The sequence below is a fragment of the Ciona robusta genome, chromosome 3 (genome assembly GCF_009617815.1).
Source record: "Ciona robusta chromosome 3, ASM961781v2".
NCBI lineage: Eukaryota > Metazoa > Chordata > Ascidiacea > Phlebobranchia > Cionidae > Ciona > Ciona robusta.
In genome coordinates, this window is record NC_143237.1 from 3,667,057 (window position 1) to 3,689,654 (window position 22,598).

The 22,598-nt window shown below is 34.9% G+C and overlaps 2 protein-coding genes across 5 annotated transcripts; one reads left to right on the top strand and one right to left on the bottom strand.

Annotated features, from left to right (window-relative positions):
• Positions 1 to 181: 181 nt before the first annotated feature.
• LOC149738257 (corticotropin-releasing hormone receptor 2-like) lies at positions 182 to 10,755 on the top strand. 3 transcript variants are annotated; one of them, XM_089875657.1, is made up of 14 exons: positions 190 to 5,065; positions 5,416 to 5,536; positions 5,711 to 5,762; positions 5,817 to 5,923; positions 6,156 to 6,275; positions 6,338 to 6,417; positions 6,549 to 6,605; positions 6,895 to 7,004; positions 7,530 to 7,662; positions 8,800 to 8,956; positions 9,012 to 9,145; positions 9,523 to 9,768; positions 9,829 to 9,949; positions 10,033 to 10,755. In XM_089875657.1, exons 1-14 carry the CDS (start codon positions 5,018 to 5,020, stop codon positions 10,275 to 10,277), a joined length of 1,731 nt encoding a protein of 576 aa, XP_089731783.1. In that variant the 5' UTR covers positions 190 to 5,017; the 3' UTR covers positions 10,278 to 10,755. The 3 variants fall into 3 exon arrangements, with proteins under 3 accessions (XP_089731785.1, XP_089731784.1, XP_089731783.1); XM_089875659.1 differs by lacking the exon at positions 9,829 to 9,949 and having other exon boundaries at positions 182 to 5,065; XM_089875658.1 differs by lacking the exon at positions 6,549 to 6,605 and having other exon boundaries at positions 189 to 5,065.
• Positions 10,440 to 21,875, bottom strand: LOC149738258 (uncharacterized). 2 transcript variants are annotated; one of them, XM_089875655.1, is made up of 19 exons: positions 21,573 to 21,875; positions 21,247 to 21,343; positions 21,097 to 21,154; positions 19,547 to 19,594; positions 19,314 to 19,402; positions 19,126 to 19,255; positions 18,709 to 18,845; positions 18,264 to 18,445; positions 18,104 to 18,207; positions 17,418 to 17,848; positions 17,234 to 17,314; positions 16,442 to 16,877; positions 16,206 to 16,377; positions 15,307 to 15,355; positions 14,790 to 14,954; positions 14,463 to 14,540; positions 13,921 to 14,100; positions 11,867 to 13,864; positions 10,440 to 11,588 (listed from the first exon to the last, which is right to left on the bottom strand). In XM_089875655.1, the coding sequence occupies exons 1-19, from the start codon at positions 21,736 to 21,738 to the stop codon at positions 10,595 to 10,597; spliced, it is 5,595 nt and encodes a 1,864-aa protein (XP_089731781.1). In that variant the 5' UTR covers positions 21,739 to 21,875; the 3' UTR covers positions 10,440 to 10,594. The 2 variants fall into 2 exon arrangements, with proteins under 2 accessions (XP_089731781.1, XP_089731780.1); XM_089875654.1 differs by having other exon boundaries at positions 14,463 to 14,543; positions 21,573 to 21,874.
• Positions 21,876 to 22,598: the final 723 nt, after the last annotated feature.

Genomic DNA, 22,598 nt, shown 5'->3' on the forward strand with positions numbered 1-22,598 from the left:
CAGTTCACGCGGAAATTGTTACTTTTCGCGCCAAAAGCCGTTCATCGCTAGCGATCATCGGCAGAGTAGAAACTGTTTCTAATCGATTTTCTGTCGCTCGTATCACCAGCGATGGAGGAAGTGACGTCAGAAAATCGCCTCTCGCCAGCCATCGGCGCTAGTATGAACCCGCCTTAAAGGAAACTTAGACTTTAAATAATATTAAAAGCTGGAAATTGTGAAGATACAAGAATGATTTGTTTTCTACATCGAATTCCGAGTTTGTAGGTTCGTGACATTTTAGTCATTTATTATTATGGTATTTATATATTTTTGGGTTCTGGATTATGCTACCCTTTTATATGGCTTTGGTTATAACATCGATACCTAAAGACATTTTTATACATAGGGATAAAAAAGGATTGTTAAGAAGATGTGTAAGTGTTGTGTTAAACGAATTAAACGACTCCGGGAACATGTGTTGGATTGTAAACTTATATTAGATAAATCTCGGAACAATTGTTGAACACATAGACTACGGCGCTACGTCAACGAAGGACACATATAACCCGTATTTCTAGGTTAATCTTGTACGCTTTGGTAGTCAAGTTTAAACGTTCTTTGTTTTGCCTAACTGCTACAGTTTTTTATGTACCTGCAGTATGTTATTGTATGAAGTACTGATATTGATCTGATTCAACAATAAATGGTTTGTTGGAACTGTATTTGGCATGAGTGCCTGTGGGGGAAGATGGGCACCTTTGGAACATAATGTTCAAATGTCTTGTTTGTGTTTTAAACAATTAACAACGGTCTATGGGAGTATATAGTTTTAGAGTATATAGTTTTATAATTCTTTGAATGTTTTTTGTTCACTATCAAATGGAACGAGAAAATAGAACAAAAAGATGTCCCATCTTCCCCAGCCTACTATATATATTCTGTGCATTATTGTGTTAATATATACCAACACATTATTTTAAAATTACCCATCAGGTATAAATTATTAAATTACAAACAATTATTTTAAACTTAGGCAATAAGTACCAGTACAACTATACATGTGGAATAAGGTGGGCCACCAAGTGTTTTTTATAAAAATATTATTCTGCAACTTGTAGGTAATCCAATAAATTTGTTGTTGTGCTAGATGTTAACCTGTTGTGCTAGTTTCTTTACCACATTAACTCTAATTAGGTAGTATTGTGAATGTTGCAGCCAAAATAAAGGGAAAATTATTCTTGCTTTTTATCATAGTAGGCCTATATATCTATCTTATTTCTTCTGTCAAAACTAAAACTATAGTTGATCAGAAAGAATCAAACTGAATGAAATATTACAGCCTGTTTTAATATACCGCGATACTCGATTGATGGTTTAAACTCGCAAACCATGAATTTTGAAATCAATTTCTCCCGCGTCCCACTTTACCCCACCAACACAGCAAAGTTGGTGGCTCGCACTTCATAAATAAAGTTGTCCGCCGTTGACTTAGGTTGCTGTGCAGGCGGCAGTGCAGCGATAGTGCCGGTGTCGCGGAAATCTGGTTCCCCAGAAATCTGGTTCCCATTGGCTACTGCGCATGCGGAGACGTGGTATATTTTTATGAGAAATTTTTAAACCTGGTTCCGAACGAATCATATATTCATGTTTTTATATAGTTTATTCTATTTAATGCGAAAATGTAGGTTTTGTCGCCCTTTTCGTTGTTGATGTGTTAACGGTAGTGGTCTGGTTATACTGGTTATACGTCATAATGTATAATTTAAGTTAAAATACAGCATAAATTTCTATTAAAAAGATAAACCCTTAACATAAACTTACGAAGTATGTAGCATCTAACAACTGTTATTTTTAGTCGGAAACAGAGTTCTAGATTCCTCATAAAATAAGTTATAAGTATAGCCTGTGGGAACCAGTTTTCTTGGGGAACCAGATTTTTCGACACTGGTGTCGTGATATAATTGTTCTGATTGATATATTTGTACCGGGCGCAATTGCGCATGCGCCGAGACGCTACTGCGCATGCGCAATAGCTCGGAACAAATACAATACGAGCTCTAATAAATACGTATCGACTGAAAAAAAGTTCCGGGAAAAATAGTTATCACGTGAGCAACTTAAACAAATTTGTTTTAAACATTTAACAACATTTATGCAACAAAGAAACAATTTTGTAAAAGCTGATACGCGCTTATAACGACGTGTTGACAGCCCTCATATCGTAGCAAATGATATGCCATTATTGGCGTATACGGTGTTTTTCGACAAGGTACTATAGTAGCAGTTGACTTTGTTCTAACATAGATATAGTACACATGATACTTTTTTAACCCAGTGTAAACATAATGCATTGAATATTAAAGAACGCTGGTTATTTAATTACGGCACAGCTGTTGTATGTAAACGTGTGTTTAAAGATCAACGTCTTGCGTGTTTTACTATTTTCGTAACCAATAAAACCTTCTGTCGAGTATATTTTTCTGTGAACCAGCATCTGTTTCCGACTTCACTTTCTGGTATATATGCTAAAAGATATTCATATTGTTTCTTTATCAAAAGTGCAGTAAATGAGCTTCCAATAATCGACTGTGCTTAAACCTATTTACCATCACTTGGCGGTGAAACAACAGTTGTTATACCACAAGTTATACGTTTTGTGTGTTACGTTTTGTATACCTCGTGCCCGTTTACGAGTTACCACGCGTATGTAACTTGTTATTATTTGGAAGGATTATTATTTTTTTTTAGTGTATAGCTGCTGACAACTCAGACTCATGTTTTGTCACTACATCATCGTATTGCGCAATAATGTGTTCAAGAAAACAGAAAGAACAAAGAAGGAATTCAGCGGAGCACATTAAACGTCACTGGAGATAGAGAATGTGGTGGTAGTTCATCGCCCTTTTCCGTCCTGTGATTCATGGAATGTTGTTTTGTTCTAGATTTCTAGAAACGAGAAAATATTATTATTTAAATAATTAGCATAGCTTTGCCCATATAATGTAACTTAAGGATGGTATGCAAATTTTGATTACCAGAAATGTGTTTTACAAAATTTCACAGTGCAACAATTAAAGTTTCATGCTATACCGCTGAGTGAATGATGGGATTTCGAAAATACCTGTAAGTTTTTTGCAATAGCTCGATTAGCTTGCGTTTAAATTCGATGGGGTCCTCAAAAGTATATGAGACTCTAGGTTACGGGCCAGTGCTTTATTTAGCACTCCACAGTTTATACCATCAGTTCGACAACCTTTTTCGTAAATATACGGTAGAGTAGAGTGTGAAAAGACGGGACACCTTTACCACATAATATCCCAATATTCTACTCGTGTTTTAAGCAATTAATAACGGTCTATTGGAGTCGTGAGAATACGCCGTTATAATTCTTTGAAAGTTCTTTGTTTACTACCAAATGGGACGAGAAAATACAGTGAAAGGGTGTCCCATCTTCCACATCCTACTATATATAAATCAATACAGAAGTGTTAATCTGGTCAAAGCATTAATCAGTTGAAAATTAACAAAACAACAACAAGTTTCCAATAGTATCTATGTTCTAATAAACACGCTATATAAAGTTAAACGGAGCACATTTGATTCTAATAAATAGTAATTTGTACACAATGAAGCAATTCAATTAGGCTTTTATTACGACATGCACGATCATACATTTCCCATTAGGAACATATAACCACGAACCACAGCTCTTTTTATAAAACCTTTAACTGAGTCTAACTGTAACACATTCTCTTATTGTTTTAGAGGTAGATGTGCGGTGTTTTAGCAATCTATTTTTCTTGTATACAAAAGTAATATGAGTATTGAATAACGAGGTGTTCTGGATTAAAAGAAATTATACCACCAAAAACTCAAGTAACTCTGCCAGCGAAAATTGAATAGCCATGGCTTATCAATAAAAGTTACCCATTCACGTCTGATTAGCCAGCACCTTAGCCACAGATTTGAATCATACTTAAAATTAAATCAACCGTAAAACCAGTGATCTAAGTATGATTACGTGTTTCTTCATTACTAAACAGAAACTTACTTAACGTTGCCAGCTGAACTAATCGTCGATTATTATGCAAGGCTATATACCACCTATACAATGCAATGCTTTGAAACGGTCTAGTTGCCCGCATGAGTGGTTGTAAATAACAATGTTATTCTAGCTCAAATTTGGTTTTCGAAGCTCTTGTTTCAAATTTGTCAATTTCACAACTTAACCAAAAAGCGTAGCGAAATAAATAAGGATGGTACAATTCAGTGAATTTCAATACAGTCCCAAATAATATTGTTCCTTAAAACTGTTGGTTATAATCTGTAGCAGGGAGGCCAATCTCATATTATGGACCTGAACAAACAATGGTTAAAATATACTGCGAATTTTATAAGTAACCTGCCAACAATCTCGTTCAATGAGAGAATTGAACGATCCGTGCGTTTTTTTACAAAGCTGGTTTTGATCAGACTCGATCGCTCAGGCTTATCGCCAAGGCAGCCCATTTCATAAAGTGGTAATCAGTCAAGAAAGTGTGCAGCTGTTGTGTTATAACATTAGAAAAAAACGTTGACTAACTGAAACATTTTATGAGCACATAATGAGTATTTTTGATTGCTGCGCATTTTCGTTAAACCACTAACAGCCATTAGTTTAATATTTAGTTTTAACATTATTTTAAAATCAGTAACCAGTTACAATCTAAAGTAAAAATGTAATTCGAGAGTTAATTAGGCAACACTTGAGTGAGTTTAAGTGTTGCTTAGCACAGCAATATCATCAGCGACGATATGTCTCCAAAGCTTCGCTCTAATTATGTTGAACTTGAGACAGCGGGGTAACCACAACAATGTAAGGTCGCGATTGAAATATACTCAGCTTTGATACTGGCAGCATGCTCCAAAGAAGTTCAAACTATTGCGAGCGAAACCGCAGCATACTATAAGCGGACGTGACTAATGAGATTACAACAGCTCAAGTAGTTTTACAACAGCATAGGGACTAAGGTGTCTAAATTCTTAGAAGTTTAACATGATGAAAGATGCGATGTTACGGATAGCCTGCTTGATTATATTACAGGTATACTATGCATGATTTGTATTTATAAGCTACATAGTAAATTGCTTTCATTATTTCTCTAAATATATTCTTAACCGGAAGTATATAACATAAACTTAAGTATAAACGTTTATTTTATTAAATTCAAAGCACAAAATTGGATACAAATTTCACAAGTAAGTGTTATAAGGAAGCCTACGTACACCGTAGTCGTGATCGCTGTAGGCCACGTTCCAAGCAGATCGTAAACGTGAAATTGAGATATCGTGTTTTGAGAATCGAACAGGGAAATCAGAATACTCGAAATAAGAATCTATCACTGCGTGTTTTCGTACATGACCGCGTCAAAGTACATAATAATATATCTGCAGATGTTTCCCGATAGAACTAGCCCAAAACACACTGCAACGATGTTTACCTCAAGCGGTCAGACCACTTTATCACCGCAGCCGATTGACTTCAGATCTTCGACTGATTCGAATGCAAGATCAGGTAAACTACTCTACTGTTATTGTTGTGCTGTGTATTTGGACGTGTGGTCAATGAAATAAGTATGTGGTGAGATTACGACGAATGATGAATATCTGACACATAGACAACTATACGCTGATAAAATTGACGAAACATTTTTCTGTGCGTATTTCATAAAAATACCAATTTTATCAGAAAATACATCAATACGAGATCCCGCAATTGAGGAAGCATGTAACGAATACAGGTTAGTGCAAATTGTTACAAAATATGTATTTAAGCTCTAAATTTACCCAATTAGATCAATTGCCGCAAATTACACAAACAAGCGTGAAGTTCTAGAACGTATTATGACGTCACAAGCGGCTTGTCAAGTTATTCACTTCTGCGAAATGGAGAATAAATTTGGTGAGTAACTTGATAACAGAGCTCACCTTGTCCGCAAATAATTCCGAAACTGTTTCTAGATAATGTACTTAAACTACGAATTTATACATTAGCGCACTAACGTTGTGTTTTGGTGAACTGGAATAAATTCACGGCGGGAGAAATATTCGGATGTTTGATCATTATATTACATCGATAATTTTTGTTTTTTTTAAAAATAGTTTGTTAATTTTCTTTTTAATTTATCGTGCAGATGGTTTCTGTCCAAGTATGATAGATGGGTTAGGTACATGTTTCCATCAATCGAAAAGTGGTCAAACGGCGTCAGTTAGTTGTTTGGAAGAATTGAATGGCATACCATACAATACTTCAGGTAAAGTTTGTGCAAATGTTTAAAAGAAACATAAAAGTCATAATATCTTCTTTTCCCCGCAGATACGGTAACCAGAAAATGTTTGGAGGGCGGGCGTTGGGAAAATCGATCAGAATATAACTGCCGACCTATACTTGACGAGGTATGCTAGGGCACAGGATTTTTAGCTGCTGTGTTTTTTCTCTAATACTTGCATGGGCATTATAGTAAGTTTGATGACTGGAAAGCATGTTTTGTATAAAAGCTGTAGTTATTTATAGTTGCATTGCTTAGATTGTTTGCAAAGATGTCGCTGAGTTCTTCCACACGTATGGTTTTACACCAAAAGAGGTGAGACGGTTTCGACATATTTTTGTTATTTTTAAACAAATTAAATTAATTTTCGAATTTAGAATTGTTGTTTGTCAAGTTTAATTTATCACAGAGTAATAATCGATTTTGTTAAAAACCATGAATTATGCATCGGAATGAATTTAGATTTTGTATCGACTGTTAGCTTTGTTATGCCAAATATGCACGGTAATATTTGTAAAATGCATCTTGGTAAAGTAGTTTATATACCTTTTATAGACTATATAGATGTTTTGGTGCTTAATAAGTAATGAAGTGATCTTTTCAGAAACAACCGTGTGAGATTCATTTTGCTAATGTTGTTAAGATTTCAATGGCTGGTCGAGGTCTATCATTGTTTACATTGATAGTAGCCTTCATTATATTTTGTTCAATTAGGTGAATATGCTATATATGTATTTAAAATGATTACTTTATAGTTTTTTTATAAACTTTTCTCATGGAAATCATGATTTTCTCGATTTATTTAAACCATGTGGTCAGCAAACACTCATAGTCCAGACTCGAATTTTGATTTGATCAATTTTCTTTGCTTTTCACCCAACGGTCAAAGTTTAGTGACACTTTTTTATGGCCAACTCAATTGTCGTACGGCCGTTTTTTCCAGTTGGATTTACGGTTTTGACATGCACTTTTTAAAAATCTGTTTGAAACTTTGGTAGTACCTTATAGATCACATGCATTTCTATCAATACACAATGTTTGATTTTCCATTGCTGGTAGCCTATGCCCCTTTATGTGCATAGTAGTTATATAGCAATACGGCCTAATTAACCTGTAACGAATGTTTTCCAAATCATTTTCTGGCGGTAAAAATCATTATACCACAAAAACACATTATCTATGGTAAAATTAAATGCTATTATAGTACACTCTGTAAATAATGTCCCAAATATTTAATAGATCACAGTGGAGTTACAGAAGCGGTTGTCTGTACATTATTCATTGGAACTTTGTCATGTCTCTAATGTTGAGAAACGTGTTATGGATATGCTTGTACCTCTTTATGGGTTTCAGCAATAATGAAAACAAAACGGTAAACACCAACACGTTCGATATGTTTCGTTAAATTATGTAATATTATCGGGCATGATAGCACATGCTTTACTAAATGGATGTATCATTTTCAGTTATTTTAATTTATTTTCAGTAAGTTATGTATATTCATTTTCATTTGTTTATTTATTAATGAATGTTATTATATCACTTATTTATCCTCGCGTGGCGGAGCAACGTTAAGGTCATTATAGGAACCCCGGCAAAAATTTTCATTTACACGATACATCTGGTGCTTCATATAGGAGGATGGGGAAGATGGGACATCTTTATTTTCATTCTACTTTATCGTCTCATTTGGTATAGTAAACACAGAACATTAACATTCAAAAATTATAAAACTATATCCGCACGACTTCCATAGAGCGTTGTGAATTGTTTAAAACACGGTCAGAATATTTCGATATTATGTGCTAAAGATGTCCCAACCTACCCCAAAGTACTAAAACTATGTTTCCGTCGCAGCGTACGTATTGCCACATGTCCTTTATAGACACTTTGGATTTTTTTAGAAGAAAACATGTCACTCAGTTTGACCGTTTTTTGCTAGTGTTTATTTTTAAATATTTTAGATTTTTACAATTAATGGATGCTTCTGACTTTGAAATAATTATCGAAAATGGCCGCGCCGGGGTAGGCTGGTGTTTTGCCAAAGAAATATAACTAAACGTTGATGTTGCTGTGTTAAAACGTTAAATTAAAATGTAATAAAGTCTAAACTTCACAATATCATGAAGCATATAAGCATCCACTTAACAAATTCCGAAATATTTTGTTAGTAGAATAGAAACTGGAAACGGTCAAGTTGGGTGACGTATAAATTTCTTATGGAAAATCCCATGCATTGTCGCAACACAGCGGATTATTTTACAGCTGTTTGATTTTACGAGACTGTTTTGTTGTTTTAACTTTGTTGGTTCATGGAGAGACCGTTTGAGAATGAATAATTTACATTCCTTTAAAACATAAACATAAAGGTTACATATTTCGTTACTCGATCTGCTCAGATATGATACATACCGCACATTTTTGTTCGGCTTATTCTCCCTTTTGTTGCGAAAAGTATTTTTGTAGCCGCGTATAAACAAAACTATTCTTTTGATTTATTTTAAACCAGATAATCTGCCCGATCATGGTAACGGTATTTAATTACGGTCAAACAACCAGCTATTGTTGGATGTTCCTGGAAGGTATATACCTGCATAGATATGTTGCGATCCAACTTGGTAACGACGATAAATTGTCATGGAGGTTTTACGTAACCGTTGGTTGGGGTAAGTCTCCTAAGTTTTAGTGTTTTTAAATTGTGACGAAATGCTCTTTATCCAGGATTTCCTGTGTTGATAATGAGCGCATGGGCTGCAACGAAGTCTGTTTTAGAAACCGGAACATGCTGGTTGCCTGGTCAAAGCTTAAGTAACGCAGATTACATCTTCAAAGTGCCGGTGCTAATTGCACTTTTGGTAAGCTAATGTCTTAATAGAAATTTTGATACCACACCAACAATTATCTCTCTTTAGCCGGAGCATTAGTCGCGACAGTTAAGGAGATTTTCCTGATTTTTGTTATCAAACTAATCACGCCTGAGGCCATGTAAACACGGAATAAACCAAGTTAAACAAACAACAAAAACAAACTATGCAAAGACCTTCTGTATAAATAGGCCTATTTTTATCGCAAGCTTGATATTTTATTATTTAGTCATATATCATATATATTAAGGAGAGGTTTTGTACCTACCTGATTAGTAATTTAATTCATGTAATGTCTCCACCAGAAATTACCCACAAAGAAAACTCCACGTGTAATAAAACTAACAAGCAATATCGTTACATCGCAGATAAACTTTGTGATTATGATCAACGTTATTCGGATCCTTGTCGTTAAACTCTGCAACCCACCAGCTCGAAGGCCTGCTGACGGTTCTTCTATTGAAAGCACGCATTACTTCAAAACAGCGAAAGCAGCCTTAGTGCTTTTCCCATTGCTTGGTTTGACCTACGTTCTATTTATTATCAGTCCAGGTTATGGAACGACCGGCGAAACAGTTTTTCTCTATTTCAATACTGTTTTAGATTCTTTTCAGGTAAATATTTTATAAGCGACTCGAATTGGAACCAGATTTAAGTTTATATTTTATTCCAAGGGTTTCTTTGTTTGTCTTGTTTACTATTACGCACATCATGATGTACAAGTAGAAGTGTCCAAGAAGTTACGACGAGTCAAATCTTGTTTTATGTGTACCAACAGAAAAGAATACAGCAGGCGTAAGAAAAGTTTTTTTCTTATGCCAACAGCAAAGTTTTGTTATTTTTGGCAACTACGTGTTATAACTATGATAATATTACAGAGAACCAGTGGTCGCGCCACCTGTCAAGGTCGAAGCAAGCGAACGGTTGTGCTGGAAATGAGAGAAACCGCAGCATTACTCTTGTTACAAGTGCACTCAACCCTTCACCAGAAATAATTGAAACTGAGAACAGGGATATTTCACACGAGAACACATCGGATGATAACCAGATAACAAATGGCTTAGAATGCACGTCTTTCTTTACAGAAACAAGCGAATTATCCAAACCAAAAGACCTGACATAATCCCTATTACAGACACATGTTTATATAAGAAAACGTTGCCAAGGTTAATCGTTTCGTACAGTTCTATTTCACGCCTTTAGTTCCATGTTTTTAATCACCAACTGTTTTGCATTACTATTATCTTGCCTTATTGTCGCAGTAGAGGAAAATATTAAACTCAACTTATTCAAATAGCTTAATTTTATTTCGTTTACTACACGAGTCTATTATGATCGTATTGAAATTATAGCAACAGCCGCATTTGGAAGCAACTATTTCGTCCGTAATCGGCGAAACCAAAGATCACTTATAAGAGCAAAATATGTCTTTTAAATCCGTTAAGTGTCAGAGTAAGAAGTCGATGGAGATTGATCATACGAATATTTCCTTTTACGATGTCGACGTCGATCTTTCTTTCGCTTCTTTCCGCGGTTTCGGGAGCGGTCACGTGACTTTCTTTCGCTTGAAATGCGTCGCTTTCTTTGTGAATAATCTTCATCACGAATTGAAGACGAGCGACCTCGATGTGATCGTTCACGCGAATAATGACGTCTAGAATTTCTTTTTGTAGTTTCATCATCGTCGGAGTTTTCCATCCTTCCATCATCACTATAATCAGATGCTCGCCTCCTTCGCTTCCTATCAACCATCTCCTTCCCACTCTTCTTTGATTTAGTTTTCTGATGCGGGGAACCTGAATCGCTTCGATGCTTCCTCTTATTATTTTCTGCTGCTGCATCTTCCTCACAGGGAGTAAACTCCTTTTCATATTGTGCAGTATCCGAAAGAGGAGCATCTTTCACTTCACTTTTGGATTCATGGGAATATTTCTTAGATTTATTTTTATGCTTCTTTTTCTTCTTCTTCTTCTTTTTCTTCTCAGTTTTATCCGAAATTGATTCAGTGTTACTTAAACCTGATAAAGGTTGAAGATCCAAAGCATCTTCGTCATGATATTCCTCCCCACGAGAAGACCTCATGGATGTCACATTGAGAGCTTTTCCCTTTACAGAAACATGAATTTCTTTTTTCTCTTCAACATCTTGCTTTGTATTTTCGGTATTTACTAATGACACTTGGCGATTTTTTACATCTTGATTTTGTTTATCATCGTTTTGTGGAAGAGTGATCAGAATTTTTGCATCCACTGAATGTTCAGCTATTGACGAAGATTTACCAACTGTCGAAGCAAGATCATCGGAAACACCTTTCATCATTTTATCATCTTTGATGACTTCACTTTGAAGAGATTTCCGTTTGATCCTAATCCTCCTACTTTTACCTGTAGCTTCTGATGTTTCATGGGGAATTCCATCATCTGAATCATCCCACCTACAAACAAGCCAGTTAAGTAACACAAGTAATAAACTGCTCCCAGTCCTTACTAATGTCAATCAAATTGAACCATACACTAAATGAAAATCAATCAGCAACAAAAATATACAAGTAAGCTTGTAGGGTGATAAAACATTGGACACCAGTGTTTTTAACTCTTGGAGTTGCAATGTTAAACAAATTTTATTAAATCATTTAAACCAAACCATTATTAGGCAATAAAACATAAACAACTGAATTACTAAAAGTAGGATTTAATCTTTAGATCTAAAAACCTTGATTTTGGTAGATTAATCTTCACAAGTTCATCTCCAGGAGGTGGGGGCGCTGTGCCATCGTATTCAACAAACTTCTTCTCTTTCCCGGATGGTTCTGTATTACTTTTATCTTTACTTTTCTTTCGAAGTGACTTTTTGCTCTTTTCTCGAGGAACTAAGTGAGATTTTGACTTTGAATGCGATGGTTTGGCGTTTGGTACGATAAGGTTGCTCAAGCGCTGTTTGTCCTCAACTGAAAAAACTTCTTTTACTTTGCGTCTGTGTGTTGAAGGTGCTGGTACTTTGTCAGAGGATTTCAAGTTGTTCTCAAAAGTTTCATCAGTCTTTGTAAATATAATGGGAGACGGAACTCGTTTGACATCTTTACTTTGCATATCATCTGTATGGTAAACTATTGGATTTTCTTCCTTATTACCCAACACTTTATTGCTGTCTTTTTTATCTGACACCTCATCGCTTCCTTCAGCATTGGCATCAGCTTCAATTTGAGATTGAGAATTCAAAATCTCGTGCTCTACAGAGGACTTCATTTTACTTTCATCCTCATCAGCAGCTGAAACAACTTCAGGAATGTTTTCATCCGAAGCATCTTCCTGTAAAGTTTCATTATGTTTCTCTTGTTTAGATTTTAAATCATTTTCAACATTATGTTCTGCTGTCGTTTCCAAAGGAGAAATTTCTTTAAATGTGGAATTTGTAAATCCTTTTAGTTTAGCTGAATCATCACCTGTTTTGGATTCAGGACTCTTGTTTTGAACAGAAGATTGGGGTTCACAAGTGTCACCATAGAAATTCTTTTCAACAATCTTATTACTTGCCGACTTGGTTGAAGTCTCGGAAATCTCATTGCTTGGTGCTTGAGAAACAGGCTCTGGTGTTACATTAGTCGCTTCATTGTTATTTTCATTATTTACTCCTGGTATGCTTTTCAGTGTAATAGAAATTTTCTTTTTACTTGATACAGGCTTAGGCTTTGAGGTTGATTTGCTTATTTTACTAGATTTTGATGATTTTGAGGATTTATCATCAATTGTCCTTTTAGAAGAGTGAGATGTAGATTTTTCTTCAGATTTTAAACTTTTGGAAGATGATCTTGTTTTTGATGAAGATTCTTTATGATGATGACGATTATAATGAGAATCCCTCGAAGAATATCTTCGCTCTTCTTTCAATCGATTCTTCTCATCTTTGTTTCTTCTATCATCTCTTCTGCTTCTTCTATCATTATCTCTGCTCTTGCGTGACTCGCTTTTTTTAATGATCTCCACTTCATCCGGAGGCGGTCTCTCATCACGAACAGGAGTAGCATCCCCATCATCAACAACACGATCTGGAGAAGATGTCCTCACACGTTTATCACTCGATTCTCCTCTTCTCACATATCTACGTGAATCCACATTACGTCTACTTCTGCCACGCAAAGCTTCATCATCATATCTTCGAGAAGACCTCGGTGAAACATCATCCACCATTGCGTTGTCGTAACCGCTTGCAATTGCCTGCAATCTATTACCAACTGGAGCATAAAAATTGCTGTTGTCTTTGTATAGTTGAGCTGACTGTTGGTTAAAATGAGGATGAAACTTCCCTTCCTCACGCCATTGACCACTACCTGGCAGCAGTGGGTTGCTTCCAGTACCAGGAGGCGACGGTGATCGAGAATATCGGGGTTGTACGAAGCGATCGTATGGTGGGGGTGGCATCACACCTTTCTCATACCAGTCCCTCTCATATGCTTGTCTATAATGAGCATATAATGCTTGATCTCTTTCATAATCTGCAGCTTCCTTTGATGGAAGACCTGGTATGACTGGGTTTGAAACAGTTCCACCAATCACAGGAATGGGGGGATGCGAGGAATTTTTATTGTGACGTTTGTTGCCACGTGAACGTGCATCTTTGCTCCGTGATGGAGGAGGAGATCTTCCTCTATCTGATCTTCCTCTCCCATCTTTCCTTGGAGTGGGAGAACGGGAATTACTGCGACTGTATTTCCTAAGTAGAATATTCGTTAATATTTCAAACCAATAATTATTATATTATTAAAAAACCTGCTGCGTGGAGGTGATTTATGTTTCCGCTTAGTATGTTTTCTGCCTCGGGTTGAATCATGTCTTTCCCTCGATCGTGGACGACTCTTTTTTCTACTCCTAACTTTGGAGGATCTTTTCTTCTTATATCCTTTATTACGAGGACTTGTTGAGCGACTTCGTGAATATGAACTACTTGACCTGCGAAAAAAAACAAACTTTAACTGGGTTATTCACAAAAATAGAGGAACATAAATTATTAAACAGAACTAAATTGCAAACAGCTGCAACTGTAGGCATAAGTTTGTACATTGGCAAGACATAGAAATTACTCCCATCTAGTAATCACCAGTGGTTGTGTAAATTGGTAGCCTATTCATTGCAAATAATCACCCTCTAAAATGCACAAATGGTAAGTTGAGAGTAAGAAACTATACAAATTTATTTACCATGCCGTAGCAATTAAATATAAATAACAACTTTAAAAAATCGATTTACAAAACTGTTAACCAAAAGAAACAAGCATCCCTGATATACTTAGTATGTTGTTTTATTCAACTCACCATGATGAGGATCCAGATGAATATGAAGAACCTGATGAGTTACTTGATGATGAATCACTATATGAGCTGGATGAGTAACTTCTGCACAAACATAACATTTAAAACATATTCATATGTATTCTCATGAAAACAAACTTTAAGTAATAATTTGTTTCAATATAATTTAAACAACAAATTTGTAACACTTTAACCTGACCCAGCAAACCAACCATGGTTTTTTCTAACACTAAAACCTATCACCCTCAGTCATTAACTCCAGAAACGATTAACTTTCTTTGTCATCTATGAAATGTGAATATACCAATTACCAATACAATCCTATTTCACCTTCTACGTCTTCTTCTTGTTTTGTTTTTGGACAAATTTTCAGTAAATTCATCTGACATTAAATCAAGTTTGGTTCGTTGGCCCCGATGGTTACTCCTCCTCCAATCATCTGGATGTTTTCTCGGAGGTGGGGATCGTTGTTTGCGTTGCTGACTCGCAATATGGCTGAAACCATCAACATAGATTAGAACAGTGGCTCCCAAACTGGGGACCCTACAGCAGTTTTAGAGCGTCCGCAATGAAGCAATGATTGTGGTCCAAAGCCAAACCTAACATTGATGCGTTAATTGCAGCAAAACAAGTGAACCCATCCCATTAAACAGCTTACCGTGTTTGATAGTTTTAGCTTTTTCTTTTATTGGTGTGGTTTTTGCATTTTTTCCTACAGCATTTTCTGATTTTTATAGGGCGGCAAAATATCAAAAAAATTGCAAAGGGTCAACCAGGCAAAATTTTTAGAAAAGTTTAGGAACGGCTGCATTAGAGTATCAAAGTAAATGTTAAAATAAATATTTACCTCGATGATGATGATACAGATGGAATAAGTCCTGTCAGTGTTGGAATACCTGTGGTATATGCATTAGGTAAGGTCCGATGTCAATTGAAAAGTTCAAAACTCTAAGCCTTGTTACTTCTAACCGTTTTACAATGAAGTGCCTAGTTTTGTCAGCTCTTAAATTGCGGATTTGAATAAAGGCTTTTTAATTGCTAAGAAACCTAATACAAAACAATTAGGGCTGTGTAAAAGTTAACGGTTAACAGAACTTATTCGCAGAAAGTTCAAGTTATTAACCGGACTATGACATCATAGGGCATACACGTATATCAATATCTGTCTTATTTACACGAAAGGTGTGTGTCCGCGTTCGCTGATTATCGCAATAAGACAAAGAGCGCAGCGACGCTGTGGCTTTGATCGTGACCTACAACTGCGATTACGTCGTCAATCTTGATTGTTAATACCGCAGGGTATGTAACATTATATTGACGTAATTGACAACTTAAATGTCAACCAAGCAGCATGTTTATTACGAAATAGCAGGCATTTACATGTGGATTCATTGCATCATAATAGCGATTGTTTGACATAGTAGCAATTCACACGTTGTTTATATGCGTCATAATTACAATTCACATGTTAATTATTTAGCTGACTGGTGCTTTAAAACAGGTTTGAATACGAATAAGAAAGCATTACTTTAACGTTAAGTACGTTTGTGCGTGTATTCCAAGCATAGTCCAATCGTACATCGTAAAGCTGCCTTTAAATTCGCAAATCAAATGCGATAAACAAGACGCTTTTATTAGGATTACACTTGTATTGGTTAACCGGTTAAAACTGAACGGTTAACGATTAAACAAAAAATGGGAAAATTCACAGGCCTAAAAACAACCATAAATGAAATGTCATCTTACTCGATGGTGGAGGACCTTGAATCAATGATTGGATGTTGATCCCTGGTGGAGGAAGATTTGGAGGAAACCCTGGAGGTGGCTGAGTAAAGGGAACGGATCCAAGAGGGAAGAATGGTGGGAATGGAAAAGGAGGTGGGGGACGTTGGAACAAACTTGGATGTGAGGCCGATTTCTTTATAAAAAGATGTAGTGTCAATTATATTTATTTTGTATTTTTGTTTATATTTTTAACTTACTGAAATTACGGGTGGTGGTCCAAGAATTGACTGTGTGAAGCTAACAGGTTGCTGTGATGTAGGTTGGAGTAGGGTGGGCATTCTTGGTAAACTTGGTGGTGGGATGTTTATGTTAACTGGTGGTAGAATGGGAAGTGGGAGGTTTGTCGGTGGAACATGGGGTGTTATGACAGCTTGTGGTTTGGTAACTACTGGGTGCTCTATTTGGGGAATATTTGGGTTTATTGAATTTGGTTGTTCAAACTTTGGTATATCTTCTATTGGTTTTATATTTATATCTAATGTTTGTGCTTTAACAGCTTCAAATGAATCTGTATGTTCAGGTTGTTTATCGGGTTGTTCATTAGTTTCATTTTTGTCGTGTGGAAGTGGATGGATTCCACTCAGCTTCTCAGGAACATCATTGACAATTTCATCTTTTTCATCTTTCTGCTCACTGAAATTTAAGGTTATTTTAAACCAACTGAATCATTTTCAGTATTTATTAATTACACTTTAGTGTCAAATGCAGAGTTGTGTTTAATTTAATTTTTGAAGCTAAAGAAAAGGCTTAAAGATTACATGCCACATGTGTGAAGCCCTAGCCCCTATCTTATAGTGATATATACCAGGGATTGGCAGGGAACCTGGGATTTAGTACTGCCTTGGCTTTTACCACAAAATGACTTACACATAATGCTATGTGAGAAAAACAAAGGGTAATACTGTTAATGGTGTTATAGGAGTCGTGACGTAATAAAAAAAAAAACTGTTACACTGAGGGAATACAAATGTTGAGTGACAAACCCAAACCTGTTTTCTTCAAGAGGACGTACAACTTTAGCAACGGGAGGTGTAATACCAGGTGGTCCTGGCTCAACCACAGCTTTTGGTCTGATTACAAAAAAATCATTGTAACAATAAAACTATTTTTAATGAAATTTAACACTAAATATATTTTTACTAATACAGATGTAAAAAAAACAAAGAAACTTACTTTTCTTCAGTAGTATCAGGTGTGGAGTTAAAAGTATAGTTTTCACTTTGTGGAGTAATACTAGTTGTTGTTGACTGATCTGATGGCGTGGTTGTAGCTGATGATGGAAGTACCTCAGATGATGATCCTCCAAGCTTAATTCTGATTGGTTGATTTGAATCAACAGGTGATGAGCTTCGAATTTCATTGGTTCTTTTTACAATGGAGTAACCACGGGGAGCGATCTGGTCAGTTTTAGCTTTCACGACGTATGCACCAGATGTTGTGGGACGATCAAGTTGAGAACCTGCCTTTGGTGGTCCGTAGCTCACTTTCATCGGAATGTTTGTTTGTTTTGGTTTTGTAGATTCTGATGCAGCAGGTCGAGGCCACACAGGGGCATTGGATCGCTTCTTTGCAATTCCCGTGTCATTTTTAAACTTGTTCACTGCCTGTAAAAAAGTATAGAAATGTAATATAAAACTACAGCATTTAGAATTGATACTAGAGAATTTTATAAAGTAGAAAATCGGATAAAAAAGTTTTCCATGTACAAACAGTCAAACATGCTTATCAGGAAGAGAGACTTATTTTGAAGCTGCCATTAACAGGAGTTTCTTGAAAACTTTCGTACACAATTAAAATGTAGTGTCAAGATGATAACTGCAGCTTTTCGTGCAATAAAATATTGAGTTGTAAACACGCACCTGTCGAAGAAACTTGTTGGCAATCAATGAATCAGGTGAAATGTTTTGTTTGTGGCAAGTTGGACACTGGTGGTCATCAGAATCAAGTAATGCATTTCTGATACCTTTAGTGAAAAGTGTTTAAACAATTGAATCTAATATGATGTCATAATGCTCTTACATTCATCACAATAGCTGTTTCCGCAACATGGAATAACAACAGCATCTACGAGCAAATCTTTACAAAGAAGACAAATCAACTCATCAGGAATCGGTTCATCTTCTTCCTCATCTTCAATCGACTTCGTTTCACTCTGAGGAATAAATGGAGGTTTCTCTTTCTTCCCAACTTCATATCCTTTCCTAGATTGAATAAAGTTTTTGTCAGCTCCTTATTACAAATTGTCACACTTTAGAGTTCGCTATAAACAACACCAGCAAAAAAACTTAGTAAAAATAATGTAAATATTTTCACAGCACATCTGGCACACCATTGTGCACAAGTTTAGTGGCATATATAGAGGGGGTGTTTAATGTCCGAATACTCCCCCCAAAAAAATTGTTTTTAAAAAACTCTGTAAACATTCCAATCTGATAATTTTTAGCTAAGCAACAAATCTTATTACTTGTCCATAAATGGGACGACATATTTGCCATCAGTGGTTAACATCGCTCCTTTACTCTTCTGCGTTACTTCAACCATGTGACTTCGGGGAATCCCCGTGGCATGCCGGTAAACTTTTGGTTGTCGGTCAGGATCAACCTGGTGAAAAGTATAAAAAAATCTGCTGATATAGGAAATTAGTTTTGGTTCATTATATATAACTCTAACATGGTGTTCTCCATTAGTTAGTTCGGCACAACAGTGGTTTTATGTTGTGTAAATATTCTATTTCTCTTGTTTTTCGATTTTACCAAACAGACTTTTTAAATACAAATTTTACCTACAGGCATAAAAGACAGTATAAGAAGCACTGTAATAGTAATAAATCACATGCAATATTTGCATCCAATTAAAGCACTTTTTATTTGCCCGAACTTACTTTTGGTAACGAACATTGAGTTGAATAATGTCCCATTTGATTGCAACGAAAACATCTCATGATTGAAGTTTGGCCAACATTATTGCTTGTGTATTTATTGTAAGTACCATGGCGTGGCGGTCTTACAAAACTGAAAATAATTAATGAATTAAATAAAAAGTATATATGAGGCAACAATACATTCATACTTGGCGGGATCATATTCATTTGTTGATTGAGCAATGGCAGCTTTAATCTTGTCTTCCTCAGATGCATTAGCTTCAGCAAGGTTACTTGTCTGCAATATTTTCATAGTTTAATAAAAAATTATACTCATTTCATGGAGGCATAAACCAATAATTGAAACAAGAACATTCATTATGTTGTATTTTATTTAATAACATAATTTACTGAACTAGGAAAAAAATGCTTTTCCACCTACCTTTGCAAGTTCTTCAAAGCTTAGTTTCGGTTGTGTGGAACTTGTGTCCTTTGTTAGAAAAAGAATGAACGTGAAGCAAAAGCAACAAATAAATATTGAGCACAACAAGGACATTTTACACAGTGTCGATCACACCACATTTCAAGTGTGATCGGTAAGTGACAATAAAATACAACGATTTTTCTTAAATCAATTAAGAAATGTTTAAAGCATAAAAAGAAGAACAATTAAGTATTTGAATTACTATTTTTTAAAAGTCAAATGTATATAAACAAATACATAAGGCTAACTGATTCGGACAAGTGTAACATTTTAAATATTTATATATATATATATATATATATATATAACAAAAATAATGTAATAAATATATTATGTTATAACAAGTTCTAAAAACATCTTTGATAAATACAAAAGTCACTTTAAAGAGTTAATCAAATTAATTCAAAGTTTCTTGTAAGAAATAAAAATTTACTGTTTGTACAAAAATAAAACGCTCTTTAATGTACATGACTATGAGCACAACATATCAGAGAGAAATGCAAAGGAATGATAACATATACTTCTATCAATCTAATTTATAAAAAATATATCAATAGTGTTTTCATAAAAAACATCAACTACAGTTTAAATTAATCAAGGTTAGCTCATGATTGTCAAAATGTCATTGTTGTAAAAAGCAAGATAAAAATATGCATTAACTCTTTATTAAAACGGTTAAACGAGTGTAAAAAACCTACAACATCTATAGACAAGGTTGCCCGATTTAAACTAATCAATATTTCATTCAACAAAAAAATGATGTTTATTTGAACTTTAGTTTGCCATTGAATCAACATCAGATATTTCGTTGTTAACTAAAATAAGGTTTGTTGGTACTTGGTAGTAATGTAAAAAAGATTTACCACCAGTTAAGAAGTTAAAATAAAAATCTACTTGCCACGCGTAGATCTTACACAAAGTAGTTTAAAACAATAATAGTATGGCAACACGGGTTATATATATAGCATACATAAGAATAGGCAATGATTCCTACAAAATATGTAATTGCATTACATTGATTTAGGAAAATATATATATATTTGAACATGAAGTTAGGGTTAAAAATAAATTCACTGATTTAACTGCAGAAATCTATTTCTTCAACTAAACCTAGGTAGTTGTGCCTGTTTAACATTTATTACATAAGACACAAAAATCACGAAAGTGCATTTATTCGTTTTCATAATTGAATATGATTTTTAAGCCATAACAAGACAATACTAGAACTTGAATGAAAGCTTATGTTAGATATTCACTTCACAGTGACATGAATATTATTAACCACTCATATAAAACTCTTCAATCTTATAACACTTATAGTAGCATAATGCACATACTTGAACTTATTACTTCCAAAGCCCTTACTTTCAAAGTAAGCAGGCAAACATTGGAAACATAACAGTAATTACAAAGCATTGCAATACTATTTCACAGACACATATCTTCGAAAAACACTGAACAAAAATTCGGGGTCAAAATGACTGAAAATAAATGTAAAGTTTACATACTTGAGCTGACTTTGATGCAACACTGTAAGATGAGGAAGTACCTTTTTCACTACGTTTCCTGATAAAAAGTATATTGGAAATAAAATGTAATAGCAGAGTCAACAACATTCACTTATTTCATTTTAATGCACTCACACATAAGGCACTTACACAACATAAACTTTTGAATCTCGTACAGGACCAAGCGGTATTCGTCTTACTAAAACTGCTGTATTTTTTGGTATCAATGCAAGATCATCTTTGTACACTGTATATAAAGAAAACTTCTATAATTTACAGAAATACATGGAGAACATTTTAGCAGGTATTTTCAGAAATATTGTTAAAAATTTCCCTCTTTGGAAGGAGTTTTTTCTTTTTTTTTATAAATCCACAAATTCAGTAACTTAAAGACATAATATATCTGCACAAAAGCTTTTGCTAACAAACATTGAAGTAATATTGATAAAATTACACCAAAATCGGTTAAAAATTACCTTGTAAAGTCTGAGCATTTGTAATTTGAAGATCCACTTCTGTACTTTTAAGTTTTTGCTTTTCCATAATGGATTTTTTAAGGTCCACAAGGGACAGACTAATTCCATCAAAAGTAACATTTTTGTATTCTGTACTGCACGAGAATTTATAATGGATTGCCGACATCACCAACTGAATAATATGACCCCGTTGAGTTAACACATGTGGAGGTGTTTCCAAAAATACATATGATGGCTTTTTTACTACTATTCTGTGTTCTTATACTTCTGCAAAGTTTAAAGTAAATTGTTATTTGGGAAACAAATTTCGATAATCCTTTAGCTAGTGACAAGTTAAAAATTGGTTGGAAAATTTGTTTTGGGAAAAAAACATGGACATTTGTTTTGAAAATGTGTAAAAACATGAACTGTCACCATATTTGGCGAACTTGCGCAAGATTAACAGTTTAATACGTTTCGATATAATATATCTTGCCATATACGCTTGCATTTTTAAACATTTTTTTTCAGGTTAAGGTGGCTGTACAAAGTATCCCAAATTCGTTTGTTTTGTCTGTTTTGTCCGGATTTCGCTGCCGCATGCAAACTGGGTAATGGGTTTGCATACGACTTCGTAGGTGAATTCGCATGCCGGATACTATGTACAGCCACTTTTAAAATGCAAAAAATGAAATCAACAAAGTAAGATGAATTTAAGCGAAAATAAATTCGCATAAACAGTCATATCTAACAGACAACTCTGACTTGACGATAGTACTTTGTTTTTAATTCCAACTAATAATATTCTTTCTTACAGGTTTCGAGTTATGACAAAATAATTTACATGGAGCTATACAAGGAAGACGGAAATTTTTTTCCGCTAGGAGGTGATGACAAATTCGTTTCTCTATACTATGGGGAGCAGTTAGTTTCACGTTTGTTCATTTTTCCGTATTTTTTAATTTAAATAATTACCGACACCTAGCGAAAAAATTTTCCGTCTTCTCTGTATAGTCCCATGTAAATAATTTTAACTTTGTTCAATTT

What these genes read in the sequence shown, in the direction of transcription:
- LOC149738258 (XM_089875654.1), bottom strand. Translation starts at nt 21,738, where the DNA reads ATGTCGGCAATCCATTATAAATTCTCGTGCAGTACAGAATACAAAAAT. An exon ending in GCTTTGAAGAACTTGCAAAG is followed by an intron (nt 19,403 to 19,546) that starts GTAGGTGGAAAA and finishes AAAATATTGCAG; the next exon opens with ACAAGTAACCTTGCTGAAGC. An exon ending in ATTAATCTACCAAAATCAAG is followed by an intron (nt 11,589 to 11,866) that starts GTTTTTAGATCT and finishes GCTTGTTTGTAG; the next exon opens with GTGGGATGATTCAGATGATG.
- LOC149738257 (XM_089875657.1), top strand. Translation starts at nt 5,018, where the DNA reads ATGATGAAAGATGCGATGTTACGGATAGCCTGCTTGATTATATTACAG. An exon ending in GCAATAATGAAAACAAAACG is followed by an intron (nt 7,663 to 8,799) that starts GTAAACACCAAC and finishes ATTTTAAACCAG; the next exon opens with ATAATCTGCCCGATCATGGT. An exon ending in CAGAAAAGAATACAGCAGGC is followed by an intron (nt 9,950 to 10,032) that starts GTAAGAAAAGTT and finishes ATAATATTACAG; the next exon opens with AGAACCAGTGGTCGCGCCAC.